The following is a 26,709-nucleotide window of genomic DNA, read 5'->3' as shown; positions in this document are numbered from 1 at the left end:
GCAGTGGGGGCCCTTTGGGGAGGGGTTGGCAATATTTTATTTTTTCTTACATTGAGGAAACACTGGTATTAGTTTTGTAATAATTCAGATTTTACTTTCAAAGATTGATCGTGTTCTTAAAAATATGCTCCATTTATTCATGCCATAAATATTTATTGGGCACTTACTATGTGCCTGGCACTGAATGAGACCATGGGGATGAAAGAGGAGAGGGGACACACAGGCCCCTGTAGCTCACATCCCAGGATTCTAGCACATGAGAGCCCAGAAGGGACGTATGAGGAAGAGGAGGAGGGTGTTCAGGATGATGGCAGCAGCATCTAACAGAGAATACCGATGATGATGCTCATGATATGCTGGGCCCCACTCTTAGTAATGTGTGCTGGTGAAGGTTTTGTTCTCACAGCCGCCTGAAGCGTTAGGCGCCACCACTACCCCATGTTACAGAAGTGGACACTGAGGCAAACAGAGAGAGGCCAAGCAGTTCGCCCCAGGGCCTGCAGTGAATCAGTGGGGGGCCACTTCAGATCCAGGCAGGGCCTCTCCTTCACAGATGAGGGGGTGAGCCCTTTGTCCCTGCCTTTCCAGGGCCCCTGTGTCTCTCCGTGCTCTGTTCCAGGGGAGCCTCTGCGTTGCTACAAGTCATGAATTCTTCTTGTGGTTTAAGCTGCTATAGCCATTGCCCTGTCTCTGGAGGCTTTTGTTTTAACTTCAATGAACCACATAAAATGGACTTCCTAGATATGTAATTGGTTCACGGTTTTATTATTTTCTGAATTTTATTTCTCCCTCTTTTGGCTGCATACCTTCTTGGGATTTTTTTGCACCAATTATTTCTTCACTCTCTTTGAGCCTTATTTTAATGTCGCTATCAGCCTATTCCTAGGAGATTAATATCATCAGCAGGAAATTTGTGTTGTGGTTATTGATGGTTTTAATCATTTGGATCTAACATTCTGTTTCTTCCAGTTTGTCCAAATGCCGGCTCTCGAGTTCCTTTGTGTTTGGAGAGTTGTCATATTTTCGTTTGGGGTGGCCACGATTTCCAGTTGCAGTTGGTTTGCACTGGAATAGGCACTTAAAACATTTTAGTGCAGAATCTCATATTTTTACCATTTTCCCAATTTCTTAAAAAATAGGTTTTCCTCGTTTGTAACACTTTTTGAACACTGACCTTTAGTAGGTGTTTCTAAACTCTTCATCTTAGGTTCCGTAAAAACGGACAACTCTCTGTACTCATATTTCATTGGTTTCTATGATGTTTCATTACATTAAGCAATGGCATTAACAGATGGGTCATAATTGATTTTGGGAAACAATCAGAGCTGACCCTTGGCAAGCTCCCCTCTGAGACAGAAGTATCTGTCTGGGTAGCCAAATAGCAATGAGTATTCAGGGCATAATGGGTGCCAGTCAGGATGTTCCTCAGAGGTAATGGGAAGTACCAGTTCATTTGGCCAGTCCTGTGGCTATAACTTGGTGGAGAGTTTTTCTGGCCAAAAGAACAGCAAGTGCAAAGGGCCCGAGGTGAGTAAAAGTTTGGTGGGTCCAAAGGACAGAAAGATCAATGAGACTGAAGTGTAATGAATGAAGGGGAGGAGGGTGTGGGAGGAAAAGAGGCAGACAGAGATGGGGAGACCTGACATTTAGAACCTATGATTGCCTTAAAGAGTTTGGATTTTTTTAAAAATTTTTTAACATTTATTTATTTTTTAGAGACAGAGGGAGACAGAGCATGAGCAGGGGAGGGGCAGAGAGAGAGGGGGGCACAGAATCCAAAGCAGGTCCAGGCTCTGATCTGTCAGCACAGAGCCTGGTGTGGGGCTTGAACTCATGAGTCGCAAGATCATGACCCGAGCTGAAGTTAGACACTTAACCGACTTAGCCACCCAGGTGCCCCAAGGAGTTTGGATTTTATCCTAAAAACAACAGGAAGCCAATGGCCAGTTTTAAACTAAGAAGACAGATGAGAGAAAGGCACCTGTGTCTGTGATAACTACCCATCTTCCTCTCTTATAAAATCATTTGGGAGTGTCAACAAGAAGTAACTGTGGATTTTCAGACTAAGAGAAAGATGATTTTTATACTTAAACAGTGTTCACTGATGTGTGTGTGTGTGTGTGTATTTGAATTTTTAAACGTTTGAATGTTTAGAAATGTGTGTATCCCTGCACATGTTAAATGGGTTTCGGTATACGAATGAAATCTGAAACCAAACACTTTGAACTACCCCTCCCCCTAACACCCCCAGTAAAAGAAAAGGAAACTGGAAGGCAGCAGAGCCCTTAGGCTGGACAAAATGAAGACGTTAAATGACCTTGACAGAGTTGGGCGCTGTTGAGGAATTTGGGTGTTCTTGCCATCAGGACAGCTTCCCTTCCACCTGACCAAGTGGCCCCACTGAAACCCAGGGCTGGGGTGGACATGAAACACAACGCCCATGGAGGGGAAGACCAGAAAGTGCATTGTCCTCAAATTTGGAGGGAAAAGAAAGGAGATGATCTGGGGGCAAATTCCAGATCTCTCTATTCTATGGATACTTCTCAAAGGACCTAGGGAGGAGCCCCCTCAGCTTCAGAGACCCCTTGGCGAGAGCCATCTCCCTACAACAATGGTTGGCAGCCATGATGGGCTCCAGTTCTGCCCCTCGTGCTCTCTGATGCCACTGGCCGGTGATCCACTTTGAGGTTTCCCAGCCCCGAGGAAGGGGCTGGGTGTGGATGCCAGTGGGAAGTACAGGAGAGTCTCTGAGCTCATTTTCCTTCTCATTAATCTCCTCCTGTCATCTCTGTTCCAGATGCATCTATCCCTAGGCATTGGGGCCATGTGCATCCCAGACCCCAGATACCACCCCCAACTTTTTGTCAATTACATAGGAACTTCAGGTTGGACCCAGGAACTGGAAAACCCATTGTGAAGGCAGAGAGGGAACTGGCAGCAGAGAAAGGCTGTGGAGAGACTAGGAGACAGGGTTGCTCTGTGCCCCGTCTCCCAAATGAGGAGCCCCTGTCTGCCTGGCAGTGGAGGGTGCCAGGCTTGAGGACGCTAGCTGGCACTGCTTAAGAGCTGAGAACGGAAATATCCCCTGACTGCCATTGGTGTCCAGACAGTGCAGGAGAATGATTTACAGAGATGGAGAGAGGCCATTTGGCTGGCCCCAAATTTGATCTACTTTTCCCTCTCATAAATCCAGCATTCACATAAATCTCTGTAGTCCTCCATCCCACCCATGCTGGATTCCTCTCCCCACTCCCACGCCCTTATTCTTCATGAAAATAAATAGATCACTGGCAGTCATCCTCTGCCCATGGCCCAGCCCATGCAGCTCAGGAGCTGGGTCACCAAGAGGACTCTTCTAACCATGACCCTGCCTTTTTCCACCCATAGCAAGAAGCCTTCGCAAATGCCATTGTTACTGCTGGACATGGACACACAGCAGCCTACTCCTTCATCACTGGGTAGCTTCCCCGAGAAGGCAGCTAGAGCCAAAGTGGAGAGCCCATGAGATCAGAGCTGGCAGAGTCAGCAATGGGCTGGACTTCCCACCTTCCTTCCAGGCTGGGGTCTGCACTACCAGCTCAGCATCCTTGTGGGGCCTGGCCCCTCTCCCAGCAGGCCACATTCTCACCTTTGCTGGCCTTCTCCTCTGCCCTTTCACACTGTTTAACTTCTGTGCCCACTCTTCCCTTGGGGACATGCCTAGTGACCAGTTCATCTGGTAAATTAATTCAAGCAGGTGTGCTGGACAGGAACGTATCCTGGGCTCCAGATTCAAGCTAGGCTTCTTGGCATGGTCTTTGCCAAGTCACTTCCCCATTCTGGACCTCAGTTTTCTGACCTATCATGTGGGAAAGCTACACTGGATCAATTCCAACATTTCTGTCAACAGTAGAGTCACTTAACCGAACATGTTTTTGGTGAAAACTCCAAATTTTGAAAAGAATGGAACTTGGAGTGGATTTGACCTCTGGCTGACAGACCGTGGCCCTAGACGCACTGCCGCTGAACTCTGGGGTCCAAGACGGGGCTGAGGTCCAGTTTAACCATACACTTCTGTCATTTCAGATGTGTGAATATGGACTGATTCTCAGACAGGGCTGGGCCTCAGTTTCTCCAAATCCATGTGCTAATGACTGATGAGGTCTGATGGGCCCCCTAGATACGAGTTTTGCATATTCACATTTCTGCAGCGCCGTCAGCCTAGGCAGCCCTGTGGATTTCAGCTAATGGGCATTGTGGTGGCCAGAGAAAGGCCTCTGGCTGGAGTGGGGCGGGGGGCGGGGAGCTTTTTGGCAGTAACATAGTCTACAGGGGAGATCAGTCTGCCTAAATCACCAAAAAGGCCAGATGCTTGGCAGAGAGGACAAACCCATCTCACGCCAGTCTAGATTTTCCCTAATCTGAACATAGCATGCACACTTCACTCTCTCTCCATCCTTGCCTCGTGTTGTGTCCAGTGAGGTTACGAACCAGTGTTGGCTGAAGCAAGTAGGCGTTTGGCCCCATTTGCCTTCTGAGCTCGTGGGGAAGTTGGGGAAGCCTGAAGAAATGTGTGCGGGGCACGTGCCCAGGCTGTGTTTCCTGCAGGAACAGGCCCTCTCCTTCACTGGTCATGCTCCTTCTGGCCTGACGTGGCTGCATCCCCATGGCAGTGGCCTGTCCACGGTCCCTCGGATATGCCTGGAGTCTTCCACGCCAGTCCCACCGTCCCCTTCTTGTGCTGGAGCATCCACACTCCTACCTGATATTCCTCCTAACCAATGCTCATCCGTTTGTCTTCTGGGCCCTGGGGCAGCTCTGATGCCTCCCACTCACCCTGGGTTCTCCCCACTCCCAGGGGCTGCGTCGTGGCATTTTAGTGACCACCAGATGTGCACCCTGGGACTTGGAGGGACTTTACCCCATCCTGGTACTGGTGGCCCCTACAGCTGCTGCCTGTTCACTGCCTTCCCCATAGCTGCAGCCCCACTCACCCTCCAGTGCCTCCTTCACCTTCCTCCTAGGAGGACAGGCACCTTCGTGCTTCTCTGCAAATACATACTCCTTCACAATCTAAACTCAAGGGATAGAAGGAACAAGGAGACTTTATTATGTTGTCTGCTTGATTGCTGCTAGACTCTGGGCAAAGGCTAATTTGCAGAGTTAAAGCAATGGGGTGGTAGTTTTTCCACTATTTCTTTTAGCTATGAGACCACCATTTCTTGAAGGAGACCTTAGGGGAAGAGACCTTTGTCAGATTTTCCACCTCTGCAGCCCCCTCCCTCTGCCATTCACACTAACCTCGGAGGGAGTGTAGGGCTCCAAGATGAACATGGATTGAAATCACTGGGTAGTGGATGGGAGATCAGGTTGATTTCTGTTTCAATAGGGATGACATGACTTATTGGGAACAGCAGTCTTTATTATGGACACGTTTTTTGCCATGAGGGGAAGAGACAGACCTTCCGGCTGCCCTCTGTTTGCTACAAACCATGTCCTGCATTGTTTCCAGGCCCTGAAGGATCCCACCCTGGCCGCCCGAAAGGATTTCCAGAGGGAGGCTGAGCTGCTCACCAACCTTCAACATGAGCACATTGTCAAGTTCTATGGCGTGTGTGGTGATGGGGACCCGCTCATCATGGTCTTTGAGTACATGAAGCATGGAGACCTCAACAAGTTCCTCAGGTAAGAAAGGTCTGTGGTCTCAACCCCCAGCTCCCCACCCAGCTCCACTGAACCCCTATAGTTCTCTTGGAGTCAGAAATTATTCCCCCACTTGCGTCTGGGGATTAGAAATGAAGAGCAACTTTTCAATCTTCCATATCTCCTGAGAAGCAAGCTTCATTAGTGATTTCTAGTGGGTAACATTGAGGAGGCCATGACAAGTGAGTATCTTCTTCCTGATAACAAGGTAGACTGGCCACAAGAGAAGGCTCTGGAATGAGTCCGAGGAGGGACCCCCCGAGGGCCTACCAGCCTGTACCTCTCATCTTGGAAGACTCTAGAGCCACCCTTTCTCCTGATGATCTGAATAGCTTTCTCACTTTGTGCCTTACATTTCTGTGTTGCAGAGCAGAGCTCATACCTTATATCCCTCCTGGAAAACTTCTTGCTAGAGACTTTTTCATGATGAATAAGAAGGTACAAGGTTACAAGCTCATCAGGAGGCAGCAATGGTTGAAAAAAAAGAGCAGATTTCCTTGGATAAATTTATAACCATGCTGTCCAGTCTTATAGCTACATATGGAAATTTGAATTTAAATTTACACTACTTAAATAGAATTTAAAAATTCAGTTCCTTGTTCCCACTAGCCACGTTTCACGTACTCAGTAGTCACCTGTGGCTAGTGAGTACCATACTGGACAGTGCAGTAGATAATATTTTTATGAATAAAAAAGTTCAGTTGGATGGCACTGTTTTAGAAAGATTGGATTTTGTTGTAAGAGGGTTTCCCAGACCTGGATCTAGATCATCTGGATTTTGAGATGCTCTTGATGGAACTGGTAAGAGACTGGAACCCCAGCCAGAAGTTCTGGATGTGGTTGCAGGGCCAAGGGGCAGACTCTATCTTCCCCAGGGAAGACAGCTTCTCACCACTAAAGCAGAAGTAACACTCATCCACCTCCTGCATCTGCCACTTCCAAGTAGCGCCCAGGTGTGGAAGGAGCAGCCATGTGTGAGTCTCTGTGGAATTCAGGGTCCCAGGAAGCAGGTTTGAACAATCAGACCCTTGACACTTAGGGTGCGGTCTTAGCCACCTTTGAGTTCCATTGAATCCCGTGGCTCATAATGACATTTTCAGAATTCAAATGTAGGTAATAGAACACTGTGGCACACTCACCAAATATTGATGAGCATCTCCTTGAAGTGAAACGTTCCTTGGGTGCTCTGGTTTAAGGAGGAATGGATAGGGCTTGTAGTAGATAATGAACTTTTCTTATGAGCTGCGTTTCCAAAACATGGAAAGTAACTGAAGGATGTTTTGAACCTCCTGAACTTGGATTTTCACAATGAAATTTATTCCTTTCTTGGAGAACTTAGTCCTTATCATAGGATAGACTCCGGTTCATATCCTGAATTTGTCACATCTTGCTGATGAACCTAGGGCAAGTTATTAAACCTTAATTCTCTTTCCTAGGAAACAAGACTATTAATAACTGCTTCAGAGGTTTGCTGTTATGAGTCCTGAATGATTATATTTGTAAACTACCTGGAAGAGTTTTCCATGTAGCTGGGTATTCCGTCAATGATAGCTACTATTAAATTATTACAATTATTGTTTTATCAGAACTGGAACCAGTTACTAATACAGTCAGTGCTATTTATCGGTATTCAGGATCTTCAGGCTGTGCTTGCATCCCCCTGGAATGGTCAGAGGGACACGCTCCATCTTCCCTCAAGCCACCACTGTAGATTCGGCACTCCCTATAGCCCCAAGTGCCACACACAGAGCTACAGAGAGCTACTGGGTACCTCTGTGTACCACTGTCATTCCTGATAGAAGGGAGGAAGGAGAAATAGAGAATAGAAGCCAGTTGGTGGCTTTTAGGGGCAGGCTGAAGGGTCCTCTCCTGGTAGACAGGAGTGCAGGCTTGACGGCTGATCCCCCTTCTTTGTGAGCTGATGCAGTAGCTCTCTTTCAAAGGGTTGAATTGGGCAGATCCCACGGGAGACAGTAAAATGAATGTGTTCATATTTAATGACTCCTTTCGGTGGAAATTGGAGAAGCAGTAAAACAGGCCTAGGCCTCTCTGTATACCAGGGCTCCTTGGTCCACAACTTCATAAATAAGGGCTCTGGGTACGGTTACGGCTCATTGGGCTTTCTGGAAAAAAAGAGTGAATACTGAAAGTGACCGATATGACAAGGCAAGGCATTACGAAAACAAATCCGGGCCTTGATTTGGGATGAAGGGGCAACCAAGGCTTTAGAGGCCTTGGATTCAGGGACATAGGGTCTCTGCATCAGGTTCTGCCACCAACAGAAGTTACCCAGTCCTAGGCAGCGTGGTGGTCAGGGTAGGAATGTGGACTCAAGACCCCTGCTAACCAACAGTGTGGACTTCCCACTGGGCAACCTCAGCACCTGAGCTTGTGGGAAATGCAAATGACCAAGCTCCACCTAGCCAATCAGAATCATAGGGGGAGGAGCCTGGGAATCTGTTCAACTAGCCCTCTGGGATGATGCTCCTTGACTGTTTAAAGCTCTCTAGAGCCACCTGCCTGGTTTCAATCTGCCTCCTCATTACCCCCAAGGCCCTGTGGCACTCCTGTGACTTTGGCCAAGTGATCTGATCATTTTGTACCTCTGTTTCTTTATCTCAAAATTGGAGTGGGAGGATTAAGTAAATTAATAGGTTTAAGATCCTTAAAGCAGTGCTTGGAATAGTAAGCACTCTGTAGGAGATGGCTGTTTTTTTGTTTTTTGTTTTTTTAATGATTCTGTAGTAGATATCTAGAACCCAGGAAACTCCTGAAGAGTATTAAGATATATAAAAGAGTAGATGTATTTCCTGATCCATTAGAATATGTCTGCATCATCTTAACTGGGAACCTGGTTGTACTCCCATCCACACTCACGTATGGAATGTTGGGTAGATAGAACTAGGCAATAAATAGGCTAAGAGGGATTTTATTCATGTCTGGGTATAGTCCAGAGACCAGGGCATCAGGAAGACTATTCTCTTTGATCTCCTGAATTCTCTCTGTCCCCTGTCTTTCCCCCACCCCTTACAGGGCCCATGGGCCGGATGCTATGATTCTTGTGGATGGGCAGCCACGCCAGGCGAAAGGCGAGCTGGGGCTCTCCCAGATGCTCCACATCGCCAGTCAGATTGCCTCAGGCATGGTGTACCTGGCCTCCCAGCACTTTGTGCACCGGGACCTGGCCACCAGGAATTGCCTGGTTGGAGCCAATCTGCTGGTGAAGATCGGGGACTTCGGCATGTCCAGAGATGTCTACAGCACCGATTACTACAGGGTAAGGTGGCCTTTCCAGCTGCAGGACTCAAACGCAGAACTAGCACGTCGCTCACATGTCTTTGTCATTGTCCATTAACCCTGTCACTCCAGAGAACACACATGTGCACCTGTGCCCAGACATACATGCAATGGTCGTCCTTTGGCCACTTCTGCTTCTTGACATACCTGTGTACTATTCTCTCAATAGCTCACGCCTCCCTTCCCCTTGGACATTTAGCTGGACTGTATTCTTCCATTGCAATGACATATGCATTGTGTTCTTACTTGCATCAATACTCATTCTTCATGCAAACGGACTCATACGTATATGTGTATGCCCAAATACACACATAGTCAAGCTCAACTTGGTGCTACATTTTAACATCTTCCACCTCAGTCCCTGATCCAGCCTTACCCACAACACATTTTATTCTCTGAAATTATCTGGTGATTTGGTAGGCTTATCTTGCCTTCACAGGCAGATCTTAATGAGAAGTCAGAACTCAAAGCAAAATAGCAAAAATCATTAATGTACTGCTGAGCACGATCACACCAGTGATTTAGGAAAGATGAAACAAGAAAGCATGTTATTGTTGCCAACTTTTGATAGAGGTGCAGGTTGGCTTTAACAAAAGCTTTCTGATTGTGAGAGGAGATATCATGTTCAATTTTACTTCTGTACAGTTGTCTACTATACATTAATAGTTATCTTATTTTGCCCCCAGATTTATTTTCTCCCTTAGTCTTTGGAAATCCCCTCCTAATGGATTTGAGTGGTTTTGACAGTGTTATTATTTCCAGGGAAAGGATAAATGTCATTGACCCCAAAAGAGGGAAATATGGGTGCAGCCTGAGATGCAGAGATAGGATAATTTCTGAAAAATTACTGCAAGCCACATGCCTCAAGAGATGTGTAAGATTTACTCCAGGGACATCGAATGGGTGAGGAGTTTGGATAGATGGTATAAGAAAAGGGCGGGACAAAGTTTTGGAGGTCAAGAGGCATGGTAGCCATTGGTTTCATTTTCTTTGTAGGGAATGAATGATCATATTATGAGTCAAAGAGCTCAGATATGATTGTCCTGTCAGCCTAGGCATGATGGACGAGGAGGTTGGGAGTTTGGGGTTGGCATATAGAGATCAGTTCTGTCTGGGAACTCCTGATGGAGTGGCTTTGGGATGGCTTTTCCCAAACAACATTGCCCAGGACATTAAAACTGATGACTCAAGACACTTCATTTTAGCCATGGCCTAAAGAAAAATGAAATATTTAAGAAATGCCCTTTGTGGTTAGAAAGTGATTTGTGCATGATACAACCAAAGAATGGCAGACAATATACCATCATGAGAGAATATGAGGCAAAGAAGACCAAAGAGCTGGGAAGGTAGTATGTCTGAGCAAGCTGGGCCCTATGTTGAGCCACCTGCCCAACCCAACATCCCCAGATATGGAAAAGGGAGCATAACATAACATAGCAATAGCCACAGATGGGTGGCCAGGGCAGACCTGCCAGGGAATATCAAAGTGGGACTTTCTTTAGCATATAGGCTAATTTTTTTCACTCATTTCCCAGAGAGACATTGGTATCGTTACTGAGGGCCATGAGCCACAGATTTCTTGAGTCTGGCTGGAGTTAGCACCATTTAATTGCCTTTGCGTTCTATGTAATTGGGTTTGCTGGCCTGTCTGGCTGAGCTCAGATTTATGTTGGTGTTGATAAAAGCAAAGGAAAGATCATCGTTTTTCTGCGTGAGGCAGATGTGTGATTATGCCAATCTGTTCTCAACTGGCTTTACCACAGTCTTGGGAAATAATATCTGACCAGAATGTGTGCAAACTCAGCTTTCAAACTCACTTCAAGGAGTGCACTTACTATTTCTTGATTCTGATTCAAAAGAGTAAAGGAAAAAATCACCTCTATCAGTTACCAAATGATACTGCTTTACTCTTGCTTTAACAATGGGGAACTGATGCTCTTTACTCCTGGGAGAGCAACAACGGGTAAATCCATCTCCTTCCTGTGGGCACCAGGGCTGATTGGAATTTGAGGGAGAGTGAGGTGGAAAACGTCCACTCTTCAGGTATCTGCAGTTGCTTTTTTCGTGAATTCTAAGCCAGGCGTAAGCTGAGGCCAGTTGGCTTGAAAATGTATGTCTTTGGTCCCAAGGAATATGAAATAAAAAAGAGAGTTATTGTAGTAAAAAAACCAGTGCACCACGGGAAAACTGCGTATCCCACTGATGGTGGGTAGATATTATACTCTACATATTNTGTAAAACAAAAAGCAGAAGCAGACTTGCCAGAGGTCACATCAGTAATGAACTTTGAAGTCTTGTTATCCATATCGGAAGATACGAGGGTAACAAGTATATTCTGCATTGGGATCTAAAGTTACCTAATGCCACCATTAGCAGCCATGGGACCCCAACGCACTACTTCTAAACTCTCTTTAATTTTCTTATTTTAAAAATGAGGATAAACATAGTCTTTTGTGAAGCTATTTTGGTGTTAAGCAAGTTAATTTGTGTAAAGAGCCTGGAATAGACTACTTACTGGATAAACCATTGCTTATATTATCTTCCTTAGTCCCCTTTCATACCCAAGGCAGGAAAGCCACAGGGATAATCTGATTTCCAGATGTAGTTCTGAGGTCAGAGAAGAGAGCCTCCTGACCACTGGAAAATAAACTTGCATCATGCAGCTGACCCCAGAGGAATACGGTCTTTAAGTTGACCACCTCTGGAAAATGTCCTTCTCAAGGTTTCAACTTAGATAGAAATACTGGATCATAAGTACTTACCTGTTCTTCTGGTTAGTGTTTATATAACCCTCATAATCTTAGAGTGAGGTCGATGTTCAGGTGATTTACAAAACATTTCTTTCTGTTTGGTATACCAGCTGAGGCTCTGGGGGAATGCAGTGATTTATTATATAGCAAGAACCCTGAAGGATTCTCTCTGCAAACTGACATCCAGGACAAATCAGCACCTCTCTGCTACTGTAGGTTATGGAAATCCATTGAGCCTAGGAGTTTGCTAGTTTCTGGTGCCTAATTCAGTTAAATGAGGATAATTGGGCTTCTGTGTGTGAGTGTGTGTGTGTGTGCGCATGCACGCACGCACACGCTCCCATGCACCAGTATTCATCTGCCCAGTGCAGATCCCATGGTGTGTATACAAAGCAAGGAGAGATGAAGATAAGTTCCTCCCTACATTCTTTTTTTAATTTTTTAATTTCTTAAAACAAAGAGGCACCATCTGGCTCATGTATGAGTGATATGCAAATGGTTTACAAAGGTGAACTGCCTGATTTCCTGTTACATATTTAGAAAGAGAAAACAAACATATCTGCTCCAGAATGCCAGGACCATTTGTTGTGTCTTCTTAAGACTGTGCCTAGAGACAGATACCTTTTCCTCCAGTGGATCACTCACGCTACACTTCTAGGATTGCTTTTAAACTGGCTTGGACAGGGGTGGGCCTTCTCTCTCTCTCTCTCTCTCTCTCTCTCTCTCTCTCTGTGTGTGTGTGTGTGTGTGTGTGTGTGTGTGTGTGTGTGTGGACACCAGTGGGTGTCCCCCCAGTTGGAAATACGAAACCATGCTAAAAGGATGGGTCTCTCACTACTCTGTTCATTCCTACCTGGGCAAGTGGCTGCCAACCTCCCTGAGCCTTAAGTTCTCTCCTCCAGGGCCAAGAATAGTGAGTCCTGACCCCCTGCTTACCTGCCTGGAAGAGGATTAGTAGCTTGGAAAACTGCTCCTTGAGGGATACAGACCCAGTTTGGAGAGGGCTTAGCCAGACTTGTCTCTGGGCTTTTGGCCATTATGTTTTCCTTAGTAGACCCAGACACGATGGTAGAAAATTGATTCTATCAGAAGATGAACATCTCATCCAGGTGCCCCAGTGAGTGGCCAGAGCACAGTTGTAGGGCCTGATTGTTCCCTTGCTACTTGTTGAATATCCTAATAATTTGTTACCCATATTCCTATTTATCTGGAGGAGAACAATTCTGAGGAGGCAGTTTATATTCCATTCCTGAGGAATGTGATGGTTCCATTTCTTATTTTTTATAAATAAATTTTTATTTGGAGTAATTTTAGGTTTCCAGAAAAATTGCAAAGATCATAAAGAGAGTTCCCATATGCACTTGACTTAGTTTTCCCTGCCATGGTACATTTGTCAAAACTAAAAAAATTAACGTTGGCACAAATTGTTAATGAAACTAAACTTTGAATTTTATCAATTTTCCCGCTAGTATCCTTTTTAGTGTCCAAGGATCCACTCCAGAACACCGCACTGCACTTAGCCACATTGTTCCTTAAAGGCTGTAGGGCTATTTTGGTTGAAGCAGGGGTGAAGAGATCTACTGCCTATTGTAAACTCTCTTCTTTGGCCCTTTGCCCCGGGGTAACCCTTAATTCACCTTTCAGTGGCACTGTAGCTCCAGAGTTCCCTGTGTTCTGGAAGAGGAGTAGGCAGGCTATAAGAAGCTCCTAAGGAACTCTACTTTGTGAGCAGCAACTTGTAATTCCAGACTCTTACAGGAATCTTTTGCAACTGTGCAATCATTGGCCATTGTCTTTAAGAGAGCATGCCAATAGGACTAGAGTTCACTAGCTTAGTTTAGGAGGCTAAGGGAAGGCCTGGGACTCCTCAGGTTCCCAGTCCCTAACCTATGTGTGTGTTCTTTTCTTTCGCCTTGGGAGAGGTTGCCCCATGCTGGCGGAGAGACATGGCCGCAAGTAGACATCTGGGCATGCTCAGAGCTCTAGTTGGCCAGAACGTCTGCTGTAGCACTTGGTGCCATGGTACACACACCTTGAGTGAATTTTGAAAACAACTTAAATGCCAAGACCCATTAAGCTGCACAAAGCTACAGACAGAGTGAACATGATGGAAGGTGTAGAGGATAGATTTATGCTAATTATAGGTATTACGACCTTGTTTCCTTGATTAAAGCCAAAGGATTTGCACAGCGAATATCCAAAAAAATATCAGACATTTTGGAATCCAAGTTCATTGAGGGACAGGCCTGCTATTTAGGATATCTTGGTCTCAATGCCAGCTGTATGTCCAGTTAGAAGCTTTACTCTCATCTGTAAAATCTGGGGGTTTGGACCCTGGTTTTATGGTCTCTCTTAGGTTTTACCTTCTATGGGACTAAGTTCTAGTAGTAATGATAACTGAGCCAGAGGCTTGGTTTCTTTAGAAAAGAAGGGAGACAGGGGCTGTGGATACAAGAATAAAACCAACGTCCTCTTAAGCACTCCCTGTTACTGCTTTGCCCTGGACCACAGCTGTTCAATATCCCAGCCCCCTTTCCCCCTCCTGATTAAACAAACCTCCAGTCTTGAAATAGGTTCTCCCCATAATACCTGGATCTAGTGTAGTGATTGAAATTTGCTTTCTTCTCTTCCTCTTCTTTAGCTCTTTGAGATATTTAAGGTAATTGGACAAAAATCAGCCTGGTGGGCATAAGAATTGCTGGGAAGACTTTTTTTATTGTTTTTTATCAGTGATGGGAATTACCTGGATTCTTCTGTCTGTCTCAGCATTTCCAGACCTCCAACTTTCCTAAACTATATGATCCCTATTCCAACACAGTGGTAGTACTGTGGACATCTACCTGCAACTACAACATCCTAAAAAATTCAGAAGTGAATATAGGGTGGGCCTGGTGTTTTGAGCCATGGAACACTCCAGCAGTCTGGTGTGAAGATGACTTGGAAAGGACATGATGACCAGGAAGTTGAAGTACAATCAATCAATGGGACTCCAGCAACAAAATGAAGAAGTTATTTTGGACCTCTCTCCACAGGGCCTTAGGAATGCTAGTGCTAGGGAGTACTCTTCCATCTTTGCTTAGGGGGTCTTGGCAGCCCATGACTAATGTGGTGACTAGAAGGCAGGACCAGAGGCAGGAAGGTTTAGTCCCTGCTGTGACCATTGACATGAGATAAATATGTTTCTGGCCACAGACCTGAATTTATCATATGTAATGTAGGCACTTCCTGTCTGTCTTTGTCATTGTCTTGAAGTTTCTCATCTCTTCACAGGAGACTGACCACACCAAAAGCAATGTTTTCTGTCACCTCATGAGAACTCATGGTTGGGACTTTGATGGATATTCTGTAGTTTCATCTTTAGATACATTGATGGCTTCACTGACTGTTTTCCTGGATATGGCTTGAAGGGATGAGTTCTGGTTCAGCCACTCACTTACTTTGGTGATATTGCCTTTAGGTCAGTATTATTGCTTCTCAGCTTATAAGGTTGGATTAGATGCATAGTTTTCCAATACATTTTTTATAGCAGTACTCTTTTCTTCAGATGGATGCTTATTAGATAGATAGATAGATAGATACATAGATAGATAGATAGAGGATAGGTAGATGGGGTGGGGGGAGAGCAAGAGATAGAAAAGTGCTTTAGTTGAAGTAGAAGAACATGGAGCCATGGTATTCTGCTACCTCTTACCTGCCCTCAGTCATGGAGCTCTTGCAATATTTTGTGGAGGGGCTTCCCATGCTCTGCACGGCTAAGCACTGGGACCCCTTCAGTAGGCTCCCCAATTGAGATTTAGGGCAGATCTTATGTGTTCCATCCACACATGATAGTGACGGTGATAACAAGAAGAATGGTAGCAGCAGAGAATCAGTGAATGAATAGCTGGTTTTGAATATAATCTGATTCTCCTGCCTTTCTGTGGCTCTCAGTTGACCCTGTAAGCCCTCACATTCAAACCAGCTGAAAGAGAAATGTTCATTTTACACATGCTGATTATGGGGCTGTGATTGCATACCAGCCTCTTAATGTTCTGCCTAGAGAGGAAGAAAGTCTTTTGAGATTTTGCAGGGAAGAAGGAATTATTAGCCTACATTTTATGGATGAGCCTTAGAAAAGGTTGGTGATATTTTCAAGAGATTTCTCAACAGCAAAGTCAGTGTTAGAACCTTAGGCCTTGTGGTGAGGAATCCACTTTGTACATCTGCTGAACTTGGTCCATGCTAGTTTATTTCCCGTTGAGCCAAAAACTCTAGCCATTGAGAAAGACCATGTGTTGGGAACAGAATTCAGTTCAATTCCCTGACTATGTGTGAGGATGAATAGAATGCAGTCTGGGTTCCCAAGGAAATTAAATTTTCATAGGGAATATAAAGCAGGATGAAAATTTGTAACTCCCCCACAGGCCAGAGGGAGGAAAATCATACAAAAGGGTTACCAATTTCAAAAGCCCATTTAATCAGAGGGATGATTTGGGTCTTAAGGAGTTGGTGGGTAGTCAGTGGGTTGAATTTTAGGAGGGCATTCCCATTAGGAGGATTAGCATGAGCAAAGACATGGAGGCAGACAAAGCAAGAGGGTGATCTAGACCAGCACATCACTCAACAGGCTGAAAGTACAGACATGTGGAAGGTGCATGAAAGGAAATGTTTGTAAAGGATGGATGAGCCACTGTGGCAGGTCTTGGAAGTCCAGCTGTTCTGACGTGGGTGCCAAAGGACAGTCATGGAAAGTGTGTCATCTGTTTTAGTGTAAATGAGGCTGTGTGTGAGGACAAGTCATCAGGCAGTGGCATGTAGGATGGACTGCAGGAAACCAAGACCACCAAGGCAGGCATTGGCAATAGTCCAGGCAAGAAGCAATGAGGCCTTGTGCCCTCGTGATAGCAGTGGAGGATGGAAGAGAAGCCATCGGAATCAGCAGGGCCTGGAAAGGTCAACTGAAAGCCAGAGGCTGGGCACTCAAAGCCTCTTGCAGTTTTGGATCATAACCTTGAAAAAAGAGTACCAGTAAAATTGAGGGTCAGGATGGATATTTTACAGATACATAGGCCACCTAGCCCCTGTGTGTATCCCTAGAGTATTAGAAACAGATGAACAAATGCCAAATCACTCCATTTGAAAGAAACATGAAGCCAGAAGGAGCCTTAAATGTCATTTGTTTCACCCCTGTAGCCCCAAGAAGAATAGCATCAAAATCACCTCAGACAGATGATTTGTTTACTCCGTTGTAGTGCATCTCCTAGGATTCCACAGGTGCCCCCTTATTCTTTCCAACTGTGGTGAAGGGAAGCCATTATCAGTGAGAGATTTATCTTTTTCTTTCTAATTTGTAATACCCTTTAGAAGTAGGACGTCCTCAATTACATCTAGCTGCTGTAAGGTAAGTCCGTTTCATCCTATATTTTTAGTAGAGATAAACATGGTTTATATTATAAAACAAACATTACAATACCAGTACAATGCTAAGAAGCTCATTGAAACCAATATGGCTTCTTCATAAATAATTGGTTGTATTTTATTCATTGGGTGTAAGTTGACTGGTGAGGAATCAATGGAATATACTTATCTCCTTCCCTTGCCCTACCAAAAAAATAATGTCCTTTTTCTGAAGACAGGTCCCAGTGGTCTCTCTTAGACTTGGTCTCATCTCTTGTAATTTTGAAATCTGGTTGTTTTCCTCTGTCTATGATGATGGTGCAAGGTATGGGATGGATGCCATCATAGTCAGCCTTACCTCCACAGGGACAGATACTGGGGGGTGGGGGGGGAAGGCAGGAAGATGCCCTATCAGAAAATTCTGAGAACTTGAGGCATGTTTACACTGAAGCTCATCCTGAAGAAACCGGAAACAGAGGCAGAGGCAGTGTCAGGAGGCTACTGAATCAGATGTTGGTTCATTTCATTCTTCTCTGCTCACATGGAGGACAGGATAACAGTGCCTTTATCTCTTGACACCGTTGGTGTGTGTTTGAACAGGCCCTGTTTGGGTTACCAAAGTGTAAAAGACCTTTCTTTTTTTCTGAGGCAAACTGAATACAGAGCATATAAAGATACATAAATTTCCATACAAATATCTTCTTTACCAGCTGTAATTAAGATATTTGCATGTAAAGAGAACAGTGTGTTCCCTTGACTTCCTCCTCCTAGGGAATTGTGTTTGTCTCCTAATCCTCAAAACCCAAGACTTTGTGATCTGTTTGTGTCTAAACTGGAGGGGAGGGGGCAGGAAGAAGAGGCAGAGCACTGGGTCAATACAGCATCTGAAATTCAGAATTTTGAACACAATCTTTAGTCCTAGTTGTTTTTGTTTTTAGGTTTAGCTTAGCTAATCCCACAGAACAAAGTTGAGGTAGGAGTGAGGGAAGGCCCAAGAGAAAGTGGGCAAAGCACATATCAATTCTGGAGTCAAGCTGATAGATATTCCTTTGAATTCTGAGCTTCTGCTTATGAGCTATGTGACCTTAGGAAGATTTCATAAATTCTCTAAGCCTTAGATTCTCATCTGAAACAGAGAGAGAAGTAGAGAAAAAGAGAGAGAGAGGGAGAATAATCTCTTCTTTTGTGCAGATTAAATAAGGTAATGTATGCAAATTGCCTGGTACCTATTAGGCACTCAATAGATAGTAATTATTATTCTATGTAAGTGAATAAGGTAGAAATTATCTATAAGAAATTTTAAATAATTTTAAATTACAAGGCAAGGTATTTCCTATGATGGTCTTGGGTGCTGGATACTAAAATTGGAGGGGAAGGGAGCCTTGAGAGAACTCGGGCAAATAAAAAGCAAAACCAGTTACTCCTCTGGGACTGGTTTAGACATTTGAGTTGGTCTGTTGGAAGCCCAGGAGGAAAGAGAAAGCATCTAGTTGTTCAAAGGAAGAGCTTTTCCCATTGTAGAATTGGTAGCTCCAGTTAGGAGCTAACTTTTGATAACTGTACATCATGAATTCTATGGTAGACAAAGGTCTTCAGAAATAGAGCTCATTCTCCAGGCATCCTAAAAGGGTGCCATCCCTTGTTGCCCCAGAGGAAGATTTTGGGATCAGGTGCACTAGAGCTTTGGGGATATAAACAATATTTATATAGACAGATATAGATAAGACATAGATATTAGATAGAGGTATATAGGCAATATTTATAGATATATATAGTAGGCTGGTTTAACTCTAGTCCTCCCTCCTTTCTGTCTCTTGTCATATGCAGCATGATGGTCATTGCACGTTATTGTGCATAACATGAGATAATAGTTATACAAGAGCTGTTGAACTCTTGGCTTGGGTACTGTTGGTTTTATCACCACTACCATCACCACTGTGACCACCATTACCACCAGTCTAATCTGCTGAGTTAACAATCATGTACACTCTGGGGAAAAAAAAATGAGTCAAGTTCATCAATGTACTAAAGTTGATTGGCAGGGGTGGTCAGTATGCCATTTGTCCCACTCTGCCAATCACCATGACAACCGTGGCTACCTGTTCCCCATTGAGTCATGGTCTTCAGCCTTTACAGCCAGGACTGACCTTTGATTTGTAGCCCAGTTTGTTTTAGAAGTTGATCATTTTCTTAGCCAATGGGTAAACCCCAGATTCCTGAACTTTGTATTTCTTTATTTATTCATGTCCTTGAGTTATTTGGGCACATGCATGTCCTGTAGTTTCCTTAAAAGCAAAGGAACTAATTCTGTTTGTTATGAGAGTGCTTAATGAAAGTGCTTAATTAAAAATATATAATCTTATGTCAAATGTTTGTAATGGGTAAGGAATAATGGTGTAAGCATTTCATTCATTTTAAATGGCTCCTTGTAAGTCCCTGTTTGCCATACACCGATAATCAATATGTGGGGACTCTGGTAGATATATCTGGATCTGATTCCCCACCAAAGGCTCAAACATCTGCTTATCAGTGAAGAAGCCTGAGGGGATGTCTCACAGTAATTAAAATACCCATGAGACCGAGTTAGCACCCAAAGGACAATTTATTAATGCACATGGGGAGCCCGATTATTCAAAGGCTATATGATCAAAGCATTTGCTCCCAATAAGCCAGTCTTTGTGGGAAGCCTGATCATATTGAGAAGGTTGCTTAAAGAAGAAGTCAAAGCAAGAAAGCCAGATGCATCAAATTATTAATAGCAATTAATAGTCAGCAAGAAAGACTGATATACCCACATCCATTTGATAACAGAGACTCCTTGGCTTTGAATTCACTAAGTTCAGAAATACTCCAAGTCTTCTGCCTAAATCCACCTCTCTCCCCTGACAGAAGCCAGGAAGGGATGAACATTGCCACCAGCCAATTCCATGTCTATTCCCTTTCCAGGTCTCTGTGACCAGCCAGTGCCCCTTCTGAAAGACACAGTTTTTCTTCATTTGCATCAGTCAGGGTACAACTGAGCTAAGAAGGCTTGGAAACCACTCAAGCTCTTACAGATGACCTGGGACATATATTCTTATTTTCATCCATTTTATGCTGATCTTAAAGAGACCAGCCTGTATTCTTCATTTCTAAATAGGGGGGAGTCACTTTACTGTTAGGGTTGCTAACGCTTTCCATGTCACTAGATTTCCTTTATACCTACAACATGACTTGTTGCTTGCAAATCTAATTGCCTTGATACCAACTATTGTGGGCTGCAGGGATTGCAAGTAGATCTCAGGTACCAGTTCTTTTTTTTTTTTTTTTGTGTTTATTTATTTTGAGAGAGAGAGGCGAGAGTGTGTGTGCACATGCGTGCACACACACACGCACACCCGTGCACATGCACGCGCACAAGTGGGGGAGGGGCAGAGAGAAGAGGGAGAGAGAGAATCCCAAGCAGGCTTTGCACTGTCAGCAGCACAGAGCCTGATGCAGGGCTTGAACTCACAAACCGTGAGATCATGACCCAAGCCAAAATCAAGAGACATGTAACCCACTGAGCCACCTAGGTGCCCCGAAGGTACCAGTTCTGATTCACTCAAAATGGTTCCTCAGCAGAGAATGAATGATAAGAAGAAGTTGGTGGTTGACTCTAGAATCAGTGAACAAGCATGTGGGATTAACTGGTGATGTCTACCATGGGTATAGGAAAGGGAATTAGCGGTGCCTGTGTCATATTGTCCCAGTTCTGGCATATCGCACCCCAGTCAGTGCTCTCAGTTCAAGGATTCTACTGCATCCTTTTAGTCATGCTCAAACCTTAGCTTCTCAGAGTTGGAGAGATCTAATAAGGTGTAGGTGTGAGTTTATTGAACATATCTATCTGTGTTGAAGGATCATGTACAGTGGGAAGACTTGGCAGGTGAGCCTGAATTACTGGGGCTACCTTAGGTTTCTATGCCCAAGTTCATATAAATGACACAAGTATCCCAATATTTTAAATTATGTTCTACTTGCTTTTTTTCACTCTTCACTTCAGTGTTTTTGTTGTTGTTGCTGCCCTTTTTGTTGTTGTTTTAACCTTATGTAGAGCAAACATGGCTTCTTCTTGTTAGATTTGATTCCCTGTTCCACTCTGCCAAGGTTTCTTTGTGGTCTAGATAAAGCTTTCCCTCCCAGCTCTGTGCCACCTGCAACTTTTATCAGTGTACCAGAAATGACTTTAAGTATATTTTTAATTTTTTTTGGAATGTTGAACAGCTCAAGGCTTGGGTTTGCTGCTGGAGTATTGCTCCGAAGCAGATGCTGACCCAATCATCAACCTCATTTGAATATAGTCATTCAATGGTTATGATTCCTGCCATTTGGACTCTTCTTCTACACATATTGACCTCTTTGTTCAAAAGTATTTCATGAGAGTCCTTGATAAATGCCTGGGTAAAATTTGTGTAAGCAATCTATGCTGGCAAACTTGTGAAATCCTGGCTAGAATTAAACTGGGAGGTCGTCTTGTCAAAACTACTTACTTAACAGATGGGGACATTGAACCCCAGAGAGGGAGCAGGTGTCTCTCAAGTTCATGCATCTGTTTAGTGGTAGAGTTGAGGCAAGAATATTGGTCTCCCATCCCTGATCCAGTGCTTCTCTCTGATCATCATTGAAGTATTGGAGGTCAATTGGGCCAGTGTTGTTATTCATACCAGTGAACTCAGGCTCAGAGAGATTAATTAGGATTCTTCAGATTACACATGAAAATAAGGCAGGGCAGAGTTGGGTTCAGTGCTCTGATTCAAAGGTAAGGGTTTTTTTTTTTTAAGGAATGTGAGGTCATTTTTGAGAAGAAGTTTTAAATAGTGTACCAGTACAGTAAGGTCTCTATGAGGTCAGGTAGACTTTAGAGTTAGAAATGGGAACCTATAATGAGCCAGCTCCATCATTTTTTTTCTAGTTGAGCTTTGTGGCAAAGATATTTAAGGAAGAGGAGGCAGACACTTTGGGAGATTCAACAAGCAAGGAGACCCTAATTCAGAGAGTTCCAGATCTCCAGGTTGGCAATAAGACAAGCACCAGTAAGGTGATTTGGACTAAGCATAGTCCCTAAAATATAACACAAATTCGGTGAAACTGAAGAGTAGGAAAGAACTGCCCAGAGTAGAGGACATGGTCATCAGTGGTGAGGAATGCTGCCCTAGTACCTCTAAATATGTGGTAGGAAGTGATTTAGTTTTTTACATTTTTATTGTGAAAATGTATTCTCGCATCTGTCAACACATATTTGTTCACAGTGGTTTGGGATTTCTGAAATGGCAGTATCCACGCCTTATTTCTCCAGTCACAAAACTCCATATCCTGATATATGGTAGGCTTGCCGCAAATGTCTGTTCAGTGAAATAAACAAGGAGGCAGGTATAGCTCTTGGTGAATGACTGATCTGGAATGGTGCTCTGGGGCACAGCAGTTTGGGACAATCAGAATTCACAAAACCAGTTTTAATCCCATTCAGAGATCCTCTGGGGAATTGTCCTCCATCATTTTGGTCTGGTAAATGGGCTCTGCGATGTGTTCCCTTACCCACAGATGTGACAGGGCTAGAAAGCTCTAGGGTGGTGAAGCACATGCCCCAGGCAGTTGTCTATATCATGTGAAAATGGAACGGACCACCCAATATGACAGTGGGTTCTTTATCTCTGGGGAATTTTCCAGGAGATCAAGATGACCACATTTTAGGGATGTTACAGAGACACATGCATTGAACATGAAGTTGCAGTAGATAACCTCAAAATTTTGCTTTTACCCCAATTCTGAGATTCTAAGTCAACTCTATAAAAGAAAGTGCTTAGGTATAAAGTGGAAAAGTAAAGAACCATTATTACGCATGTATGAGGAAGTGCGTCAAGTGTATATTTCTGTGACACTATGAAATTTTCACCCTCTCCATATCTACAAATTTGTCTCTGCCTTCTTTTTTGCCTCCTTCACACCTCTCCATGTGTCACCTGCCCTCTCTAGCCCACTGCTCTCTGTGACTGTGTCTGTCCCACTCTGAAACCTTGAAGCCTTTCTCCTTTCTTTGTACTCTAAAATCCATGATCTGTCTCTTCTACATTAAAGAAAAAAATCTTCATTTGACCTTTCTGGCCCTTCCAACTGACACGTGTCTTCCTGACTACTGAAATAGGTTCCTTTTATCTTCTGTCTTAATTTCTGGGCTTCTGATCTCAGCACTTCATTGACTCTAAATTTTGGGGGTCACTAATTATCTCATCTTGGCAAAATTCAAATGCTTTTCCTCTAAAAAGTGTAATCCTTTTCGGAACTATCTGTTGAATGACATTATTAATAGCTGCCCATTCTTTCTCCGCCCTCCATTCCCTCACTGCTTGACATTCTTGTTCAGTGCCTTCTTGATGCCTAGCTCCACAGTTTCTTCCTCATTCCAGCCACTCTTTACCTCATCCATTGGTTTCTCTTCTTTCTCTCCTTTAAAGTTCTGGTGCTGCTATTTTAGACATCTTCTTTGGGAAACCACACACACACACACACACACACACACACACACACACACAATGCCTTTTTACTTTTAGGCAGAAGCTGGTTGAATTTACATTTTTAGCCTCCACCTCTTCTCTCTTTGATTGCTTAAGCTGTTAGCCTCCCCTGGAGAATTCACTGGTGATTGAAACTTGACTTGTTGGAGATAAAACTCACTATGGCCACCTCCTGCTTCTCAAGCAGGTACTCAGCATCCCGTTAGCATCAGTGAAAACCCTCTTGGGATGCTTCCCAAAGGGGAGGCATTTTTGAACCTGTCTCTTCATCATCTATATCTAACTCCTTACATAATCCTGCTCTATTTCTCTACTTCGATGTTACTCGTTCTTTGTATGTTGTGAGGAAGCACCCTAGTCCCCTCCATGACCAGACCAATCCTTGGATCAATGCATGTACCTTCAGATTCAGTTATCTTGCCCATACTCCTCAAACCTCCCATCATTCCAGGTGCTTCTTTAAGACACATGAGTGAATCTTCATTTCTCAAAATTATTAATTTCTTACCCAGCCTGCAAAACTGCTTCCTGTCCCCCTTCCACAAGAAGTCCCCTCAGCTCCACCCCGGCCAACCTGCCCCCATTCCTCAGTGGTGCCTGTTTATTTCCAACGTGTCTGATACCTTCTGTATGCATTTCCTAGGGCTGCTGTAACAAACTGCCACAGATGGGGGCGGGGTGGGGGGAGTGCTTAAACAACAGAAACCTATTTTCTCCTGCTTCTGGAGGTCTGAGACCAAGGTGTCCACATGGCTGGTGTCTTCTGAAGCTTCTCCCCTTGACTTGTACATGCTGTCTTTTCCCTATGTCTTTCTTTACATCCTTCTCCTTCTGTGAATGTCTGTGACCAAATTACCTATTCTTTTTTTTTAAGTTTATTTATTTCTTTTGAGAGAGAGAGAGAGAGAGAGAAAGCATGCGTGCAAGCAGGGGAGGGACAGAGATAGAGGAAGAGAGAGACAGAATCCCAAGCAGACTCTGCACCATCAGCCTGGAGCTCAACATGGGGCTCAATCTCATGAACTGTGACATCATGACCTGAGCTGAGAGATCAAGAGTTGGATGCTTATCCAATGAGCCACCCATGTGCCCCCAAATTTCTTATTCTTATATTGGATTAGGACCCACCCACATGACCTTGTTTTACCTTACTTACCTCTCCACATACAGTCACATTTTGAGGGGCTGGGGGCTAGGACTTCAGCTGAATGAATTCTGGGAGGGACACCATTCAGCCCATAATGTCTTCTCTTCTGGACTTACCATTTGTTCTTTCATCTCCCTCTTTGTTCTTTCTCTTTGTCTGTTCCTCACTGCCATCAAACCCAGTGGTCCCATTTCACTGTGCTCACTGGATGGTCTCCTCAGTATCACCCTATTGAGATGTGTTGCTCCATGAATATTCTTCTTTGTTAGGTCTTTGCAATGCTCTGCCTCTGGTTTGACTGAGAGCAGGGGCTTTGTCTTTCGTCTTTTGAACACAGCTCTTGACCTGGGAGGCACTTGAGAAATGCTGTTGCTAAGTCATTGCATGTCCCTTCTCAGAAGCTGCCTAACATACCTACTCCTCTGACTTCTCAAGAAGTCTTTTAAGGGGAATGAGTTTTTCTCAAGTGGTAATGGAGTATGTACACACTGACTCTGTTGATACCAAGGAGGAGGAAGGCTGAGGCTCCACACAGATGACATCTGGCTAGCTCACCCCTTTTCCAAATTGGACAGGCAGGGAAGGGCATCTGGGAAGGAAGCCCTGAAAGTAGTGGTGAATTCAGTTATTTTTCTGCTGGAGACAGGAAGGACAACGGTTTCCCTCAAAAGCTTTGGAGAGGTGCTATTTCTTTGACTTAAGGGGGTGAAAATTCTGGATAAAACCCACTTCCTTTCAGAGTTGTAGTTGGCCAGGAGGCTCATCTTGTTGGAAGTAGAACTGAGCCCTTGGAGGGAAGCCAGTTGGATCTTGGTAGAAGACCAAAAGGAAGACAGCTGGGTGCCATGTATTAAGCGTGGTGTGATGGCATGCCTGCCGAGCTGTGGGTAGAGTCTCTGGTTGGACTCCTGAGTGAGGGCCTTGGAGCTGGGCTGATGCTTGTCAGCCTTTACCCCTAGTGGTGTAAGAGGTGTTTGGAGGCTGTGGCCAGGAGACTCCCATTCACTTAGAGATACACCCTCTCCCCTTCTCCTCCCTTCTTTCATCCTTCCATGCTTTCTTCCTCTGCCTTCATCCTTTCTTCTCTCTTCCCTACCCCGCTCTCTCCTCCATTCACTGTCAGGAAGGGCCATGCCAGAAGGGCCCGATCAGCGTGTCGTGGCAGCGTCAGAGGCTAGCAGCACCGGCAGCTTCCACAGTGAGTCTGGATTTTGTTTCTGGGGCCAGGGGGCTGGGCAGGGCCGTCCACACACAGACTGACAGCTTGCAGACTTTGGAGAGGAACTTCCATGGGCGGGGATGGGGATGCTTCCCCCCCTCCTTCCCTGCCTCCCAGCAGCAGGGGGGTGGGCATCATTTCACTTCCATGGAAGTTTCCTGCCAAAGCCATTGATGTGCTTGGGATATCTCATGGGGAGGAAGCATGGTGGGGGGTGGAGGGGCCATGGTCTGCTAAAATTAGGTGCACATCTGGGAGAGCCGCCGGAGTTTAAATGGCTGCCAAGGATTCTGTCCAAGCCTGCGTGTGTGGTGGAGGCTGGATGCTCTGCATGGACGATGGTTTGGCTGCTTTCTTGCATTTCAGGAAGTATGACCTTGAGTTATGAGTACACTTTGTGTGCCTACACTCCCTTTAAGGAATTGAGAATGCCATATAGGCTAAAGGGTCTGAAAAACCAGGGGTCTCCCTGTTGACCTGAAATGAAGCTTGTCTCAGAAATTTGATGTTTAGGATAGTTCTTACATAGCACCAGGACTGAGTCATCTCCCCGAGTATTTGGGGGAAGCTAGTTCTCATCCCCACGTTAATTTCTGCGGTGATCTCTGGCATGGAGATGGACATAATGTGGAGTCAGTCAAAGTTCCATATGTCTTGCCTTGACCATCGAACTGAACTAGATGGCTTCCTCCCACTTTTTGTCGG

The 26,709-nt window shown here is 44.6% G+C and overlaps 1 protein-coding gene across 1 annotated transcript in view; it reads left to right on the top strand.

Moving 5' to 3' along the window:
• Positions 1-26,480, top strand: part of NTRK3 (neurotrophic receptor tyrosine kinase 3) — a 353,170-nt gene extending 326,690 nt beyond the window's left edge. The window contains 4 exon segments of the mRNA XM_077774348.1: positions 5,492-5,664; positions 8,716-8,959; positions 25,909-26,124; positions 26,127-26,480. Coding sequence (XP_077630474.1) covers positions 5,492-5,664; positions 8,716-8,959; positions 25,909-26,124; positions 26,127-26,480 — 987 coding nt within the window.
• The last annotated feature ends 229 nt before the right edge of the window (positions 26,481-26,709 follow it).

Source organism: Crocuta crocuta, unplaced genomic scaffold, assembly GCF_008692635.1.
Source record: "Crocuta crocuta isolate KB4526 unplaced genomic scaffold, BGI_CrCroc_1.0 scaffold7, whole genome shotgun sequence".
Classification (NCBI taxonomy): domain Eukaryota; kingdom Metazoa; phylum Chordata; class Mammalia; order Carnivora; family Hyaenidae; genus Crocuta; species Crocuta crocuta.
Note: the sequence above shows the minus strand (reverse complement) of the source record. Positions and strands in the feature narration are given on the sequence as shown.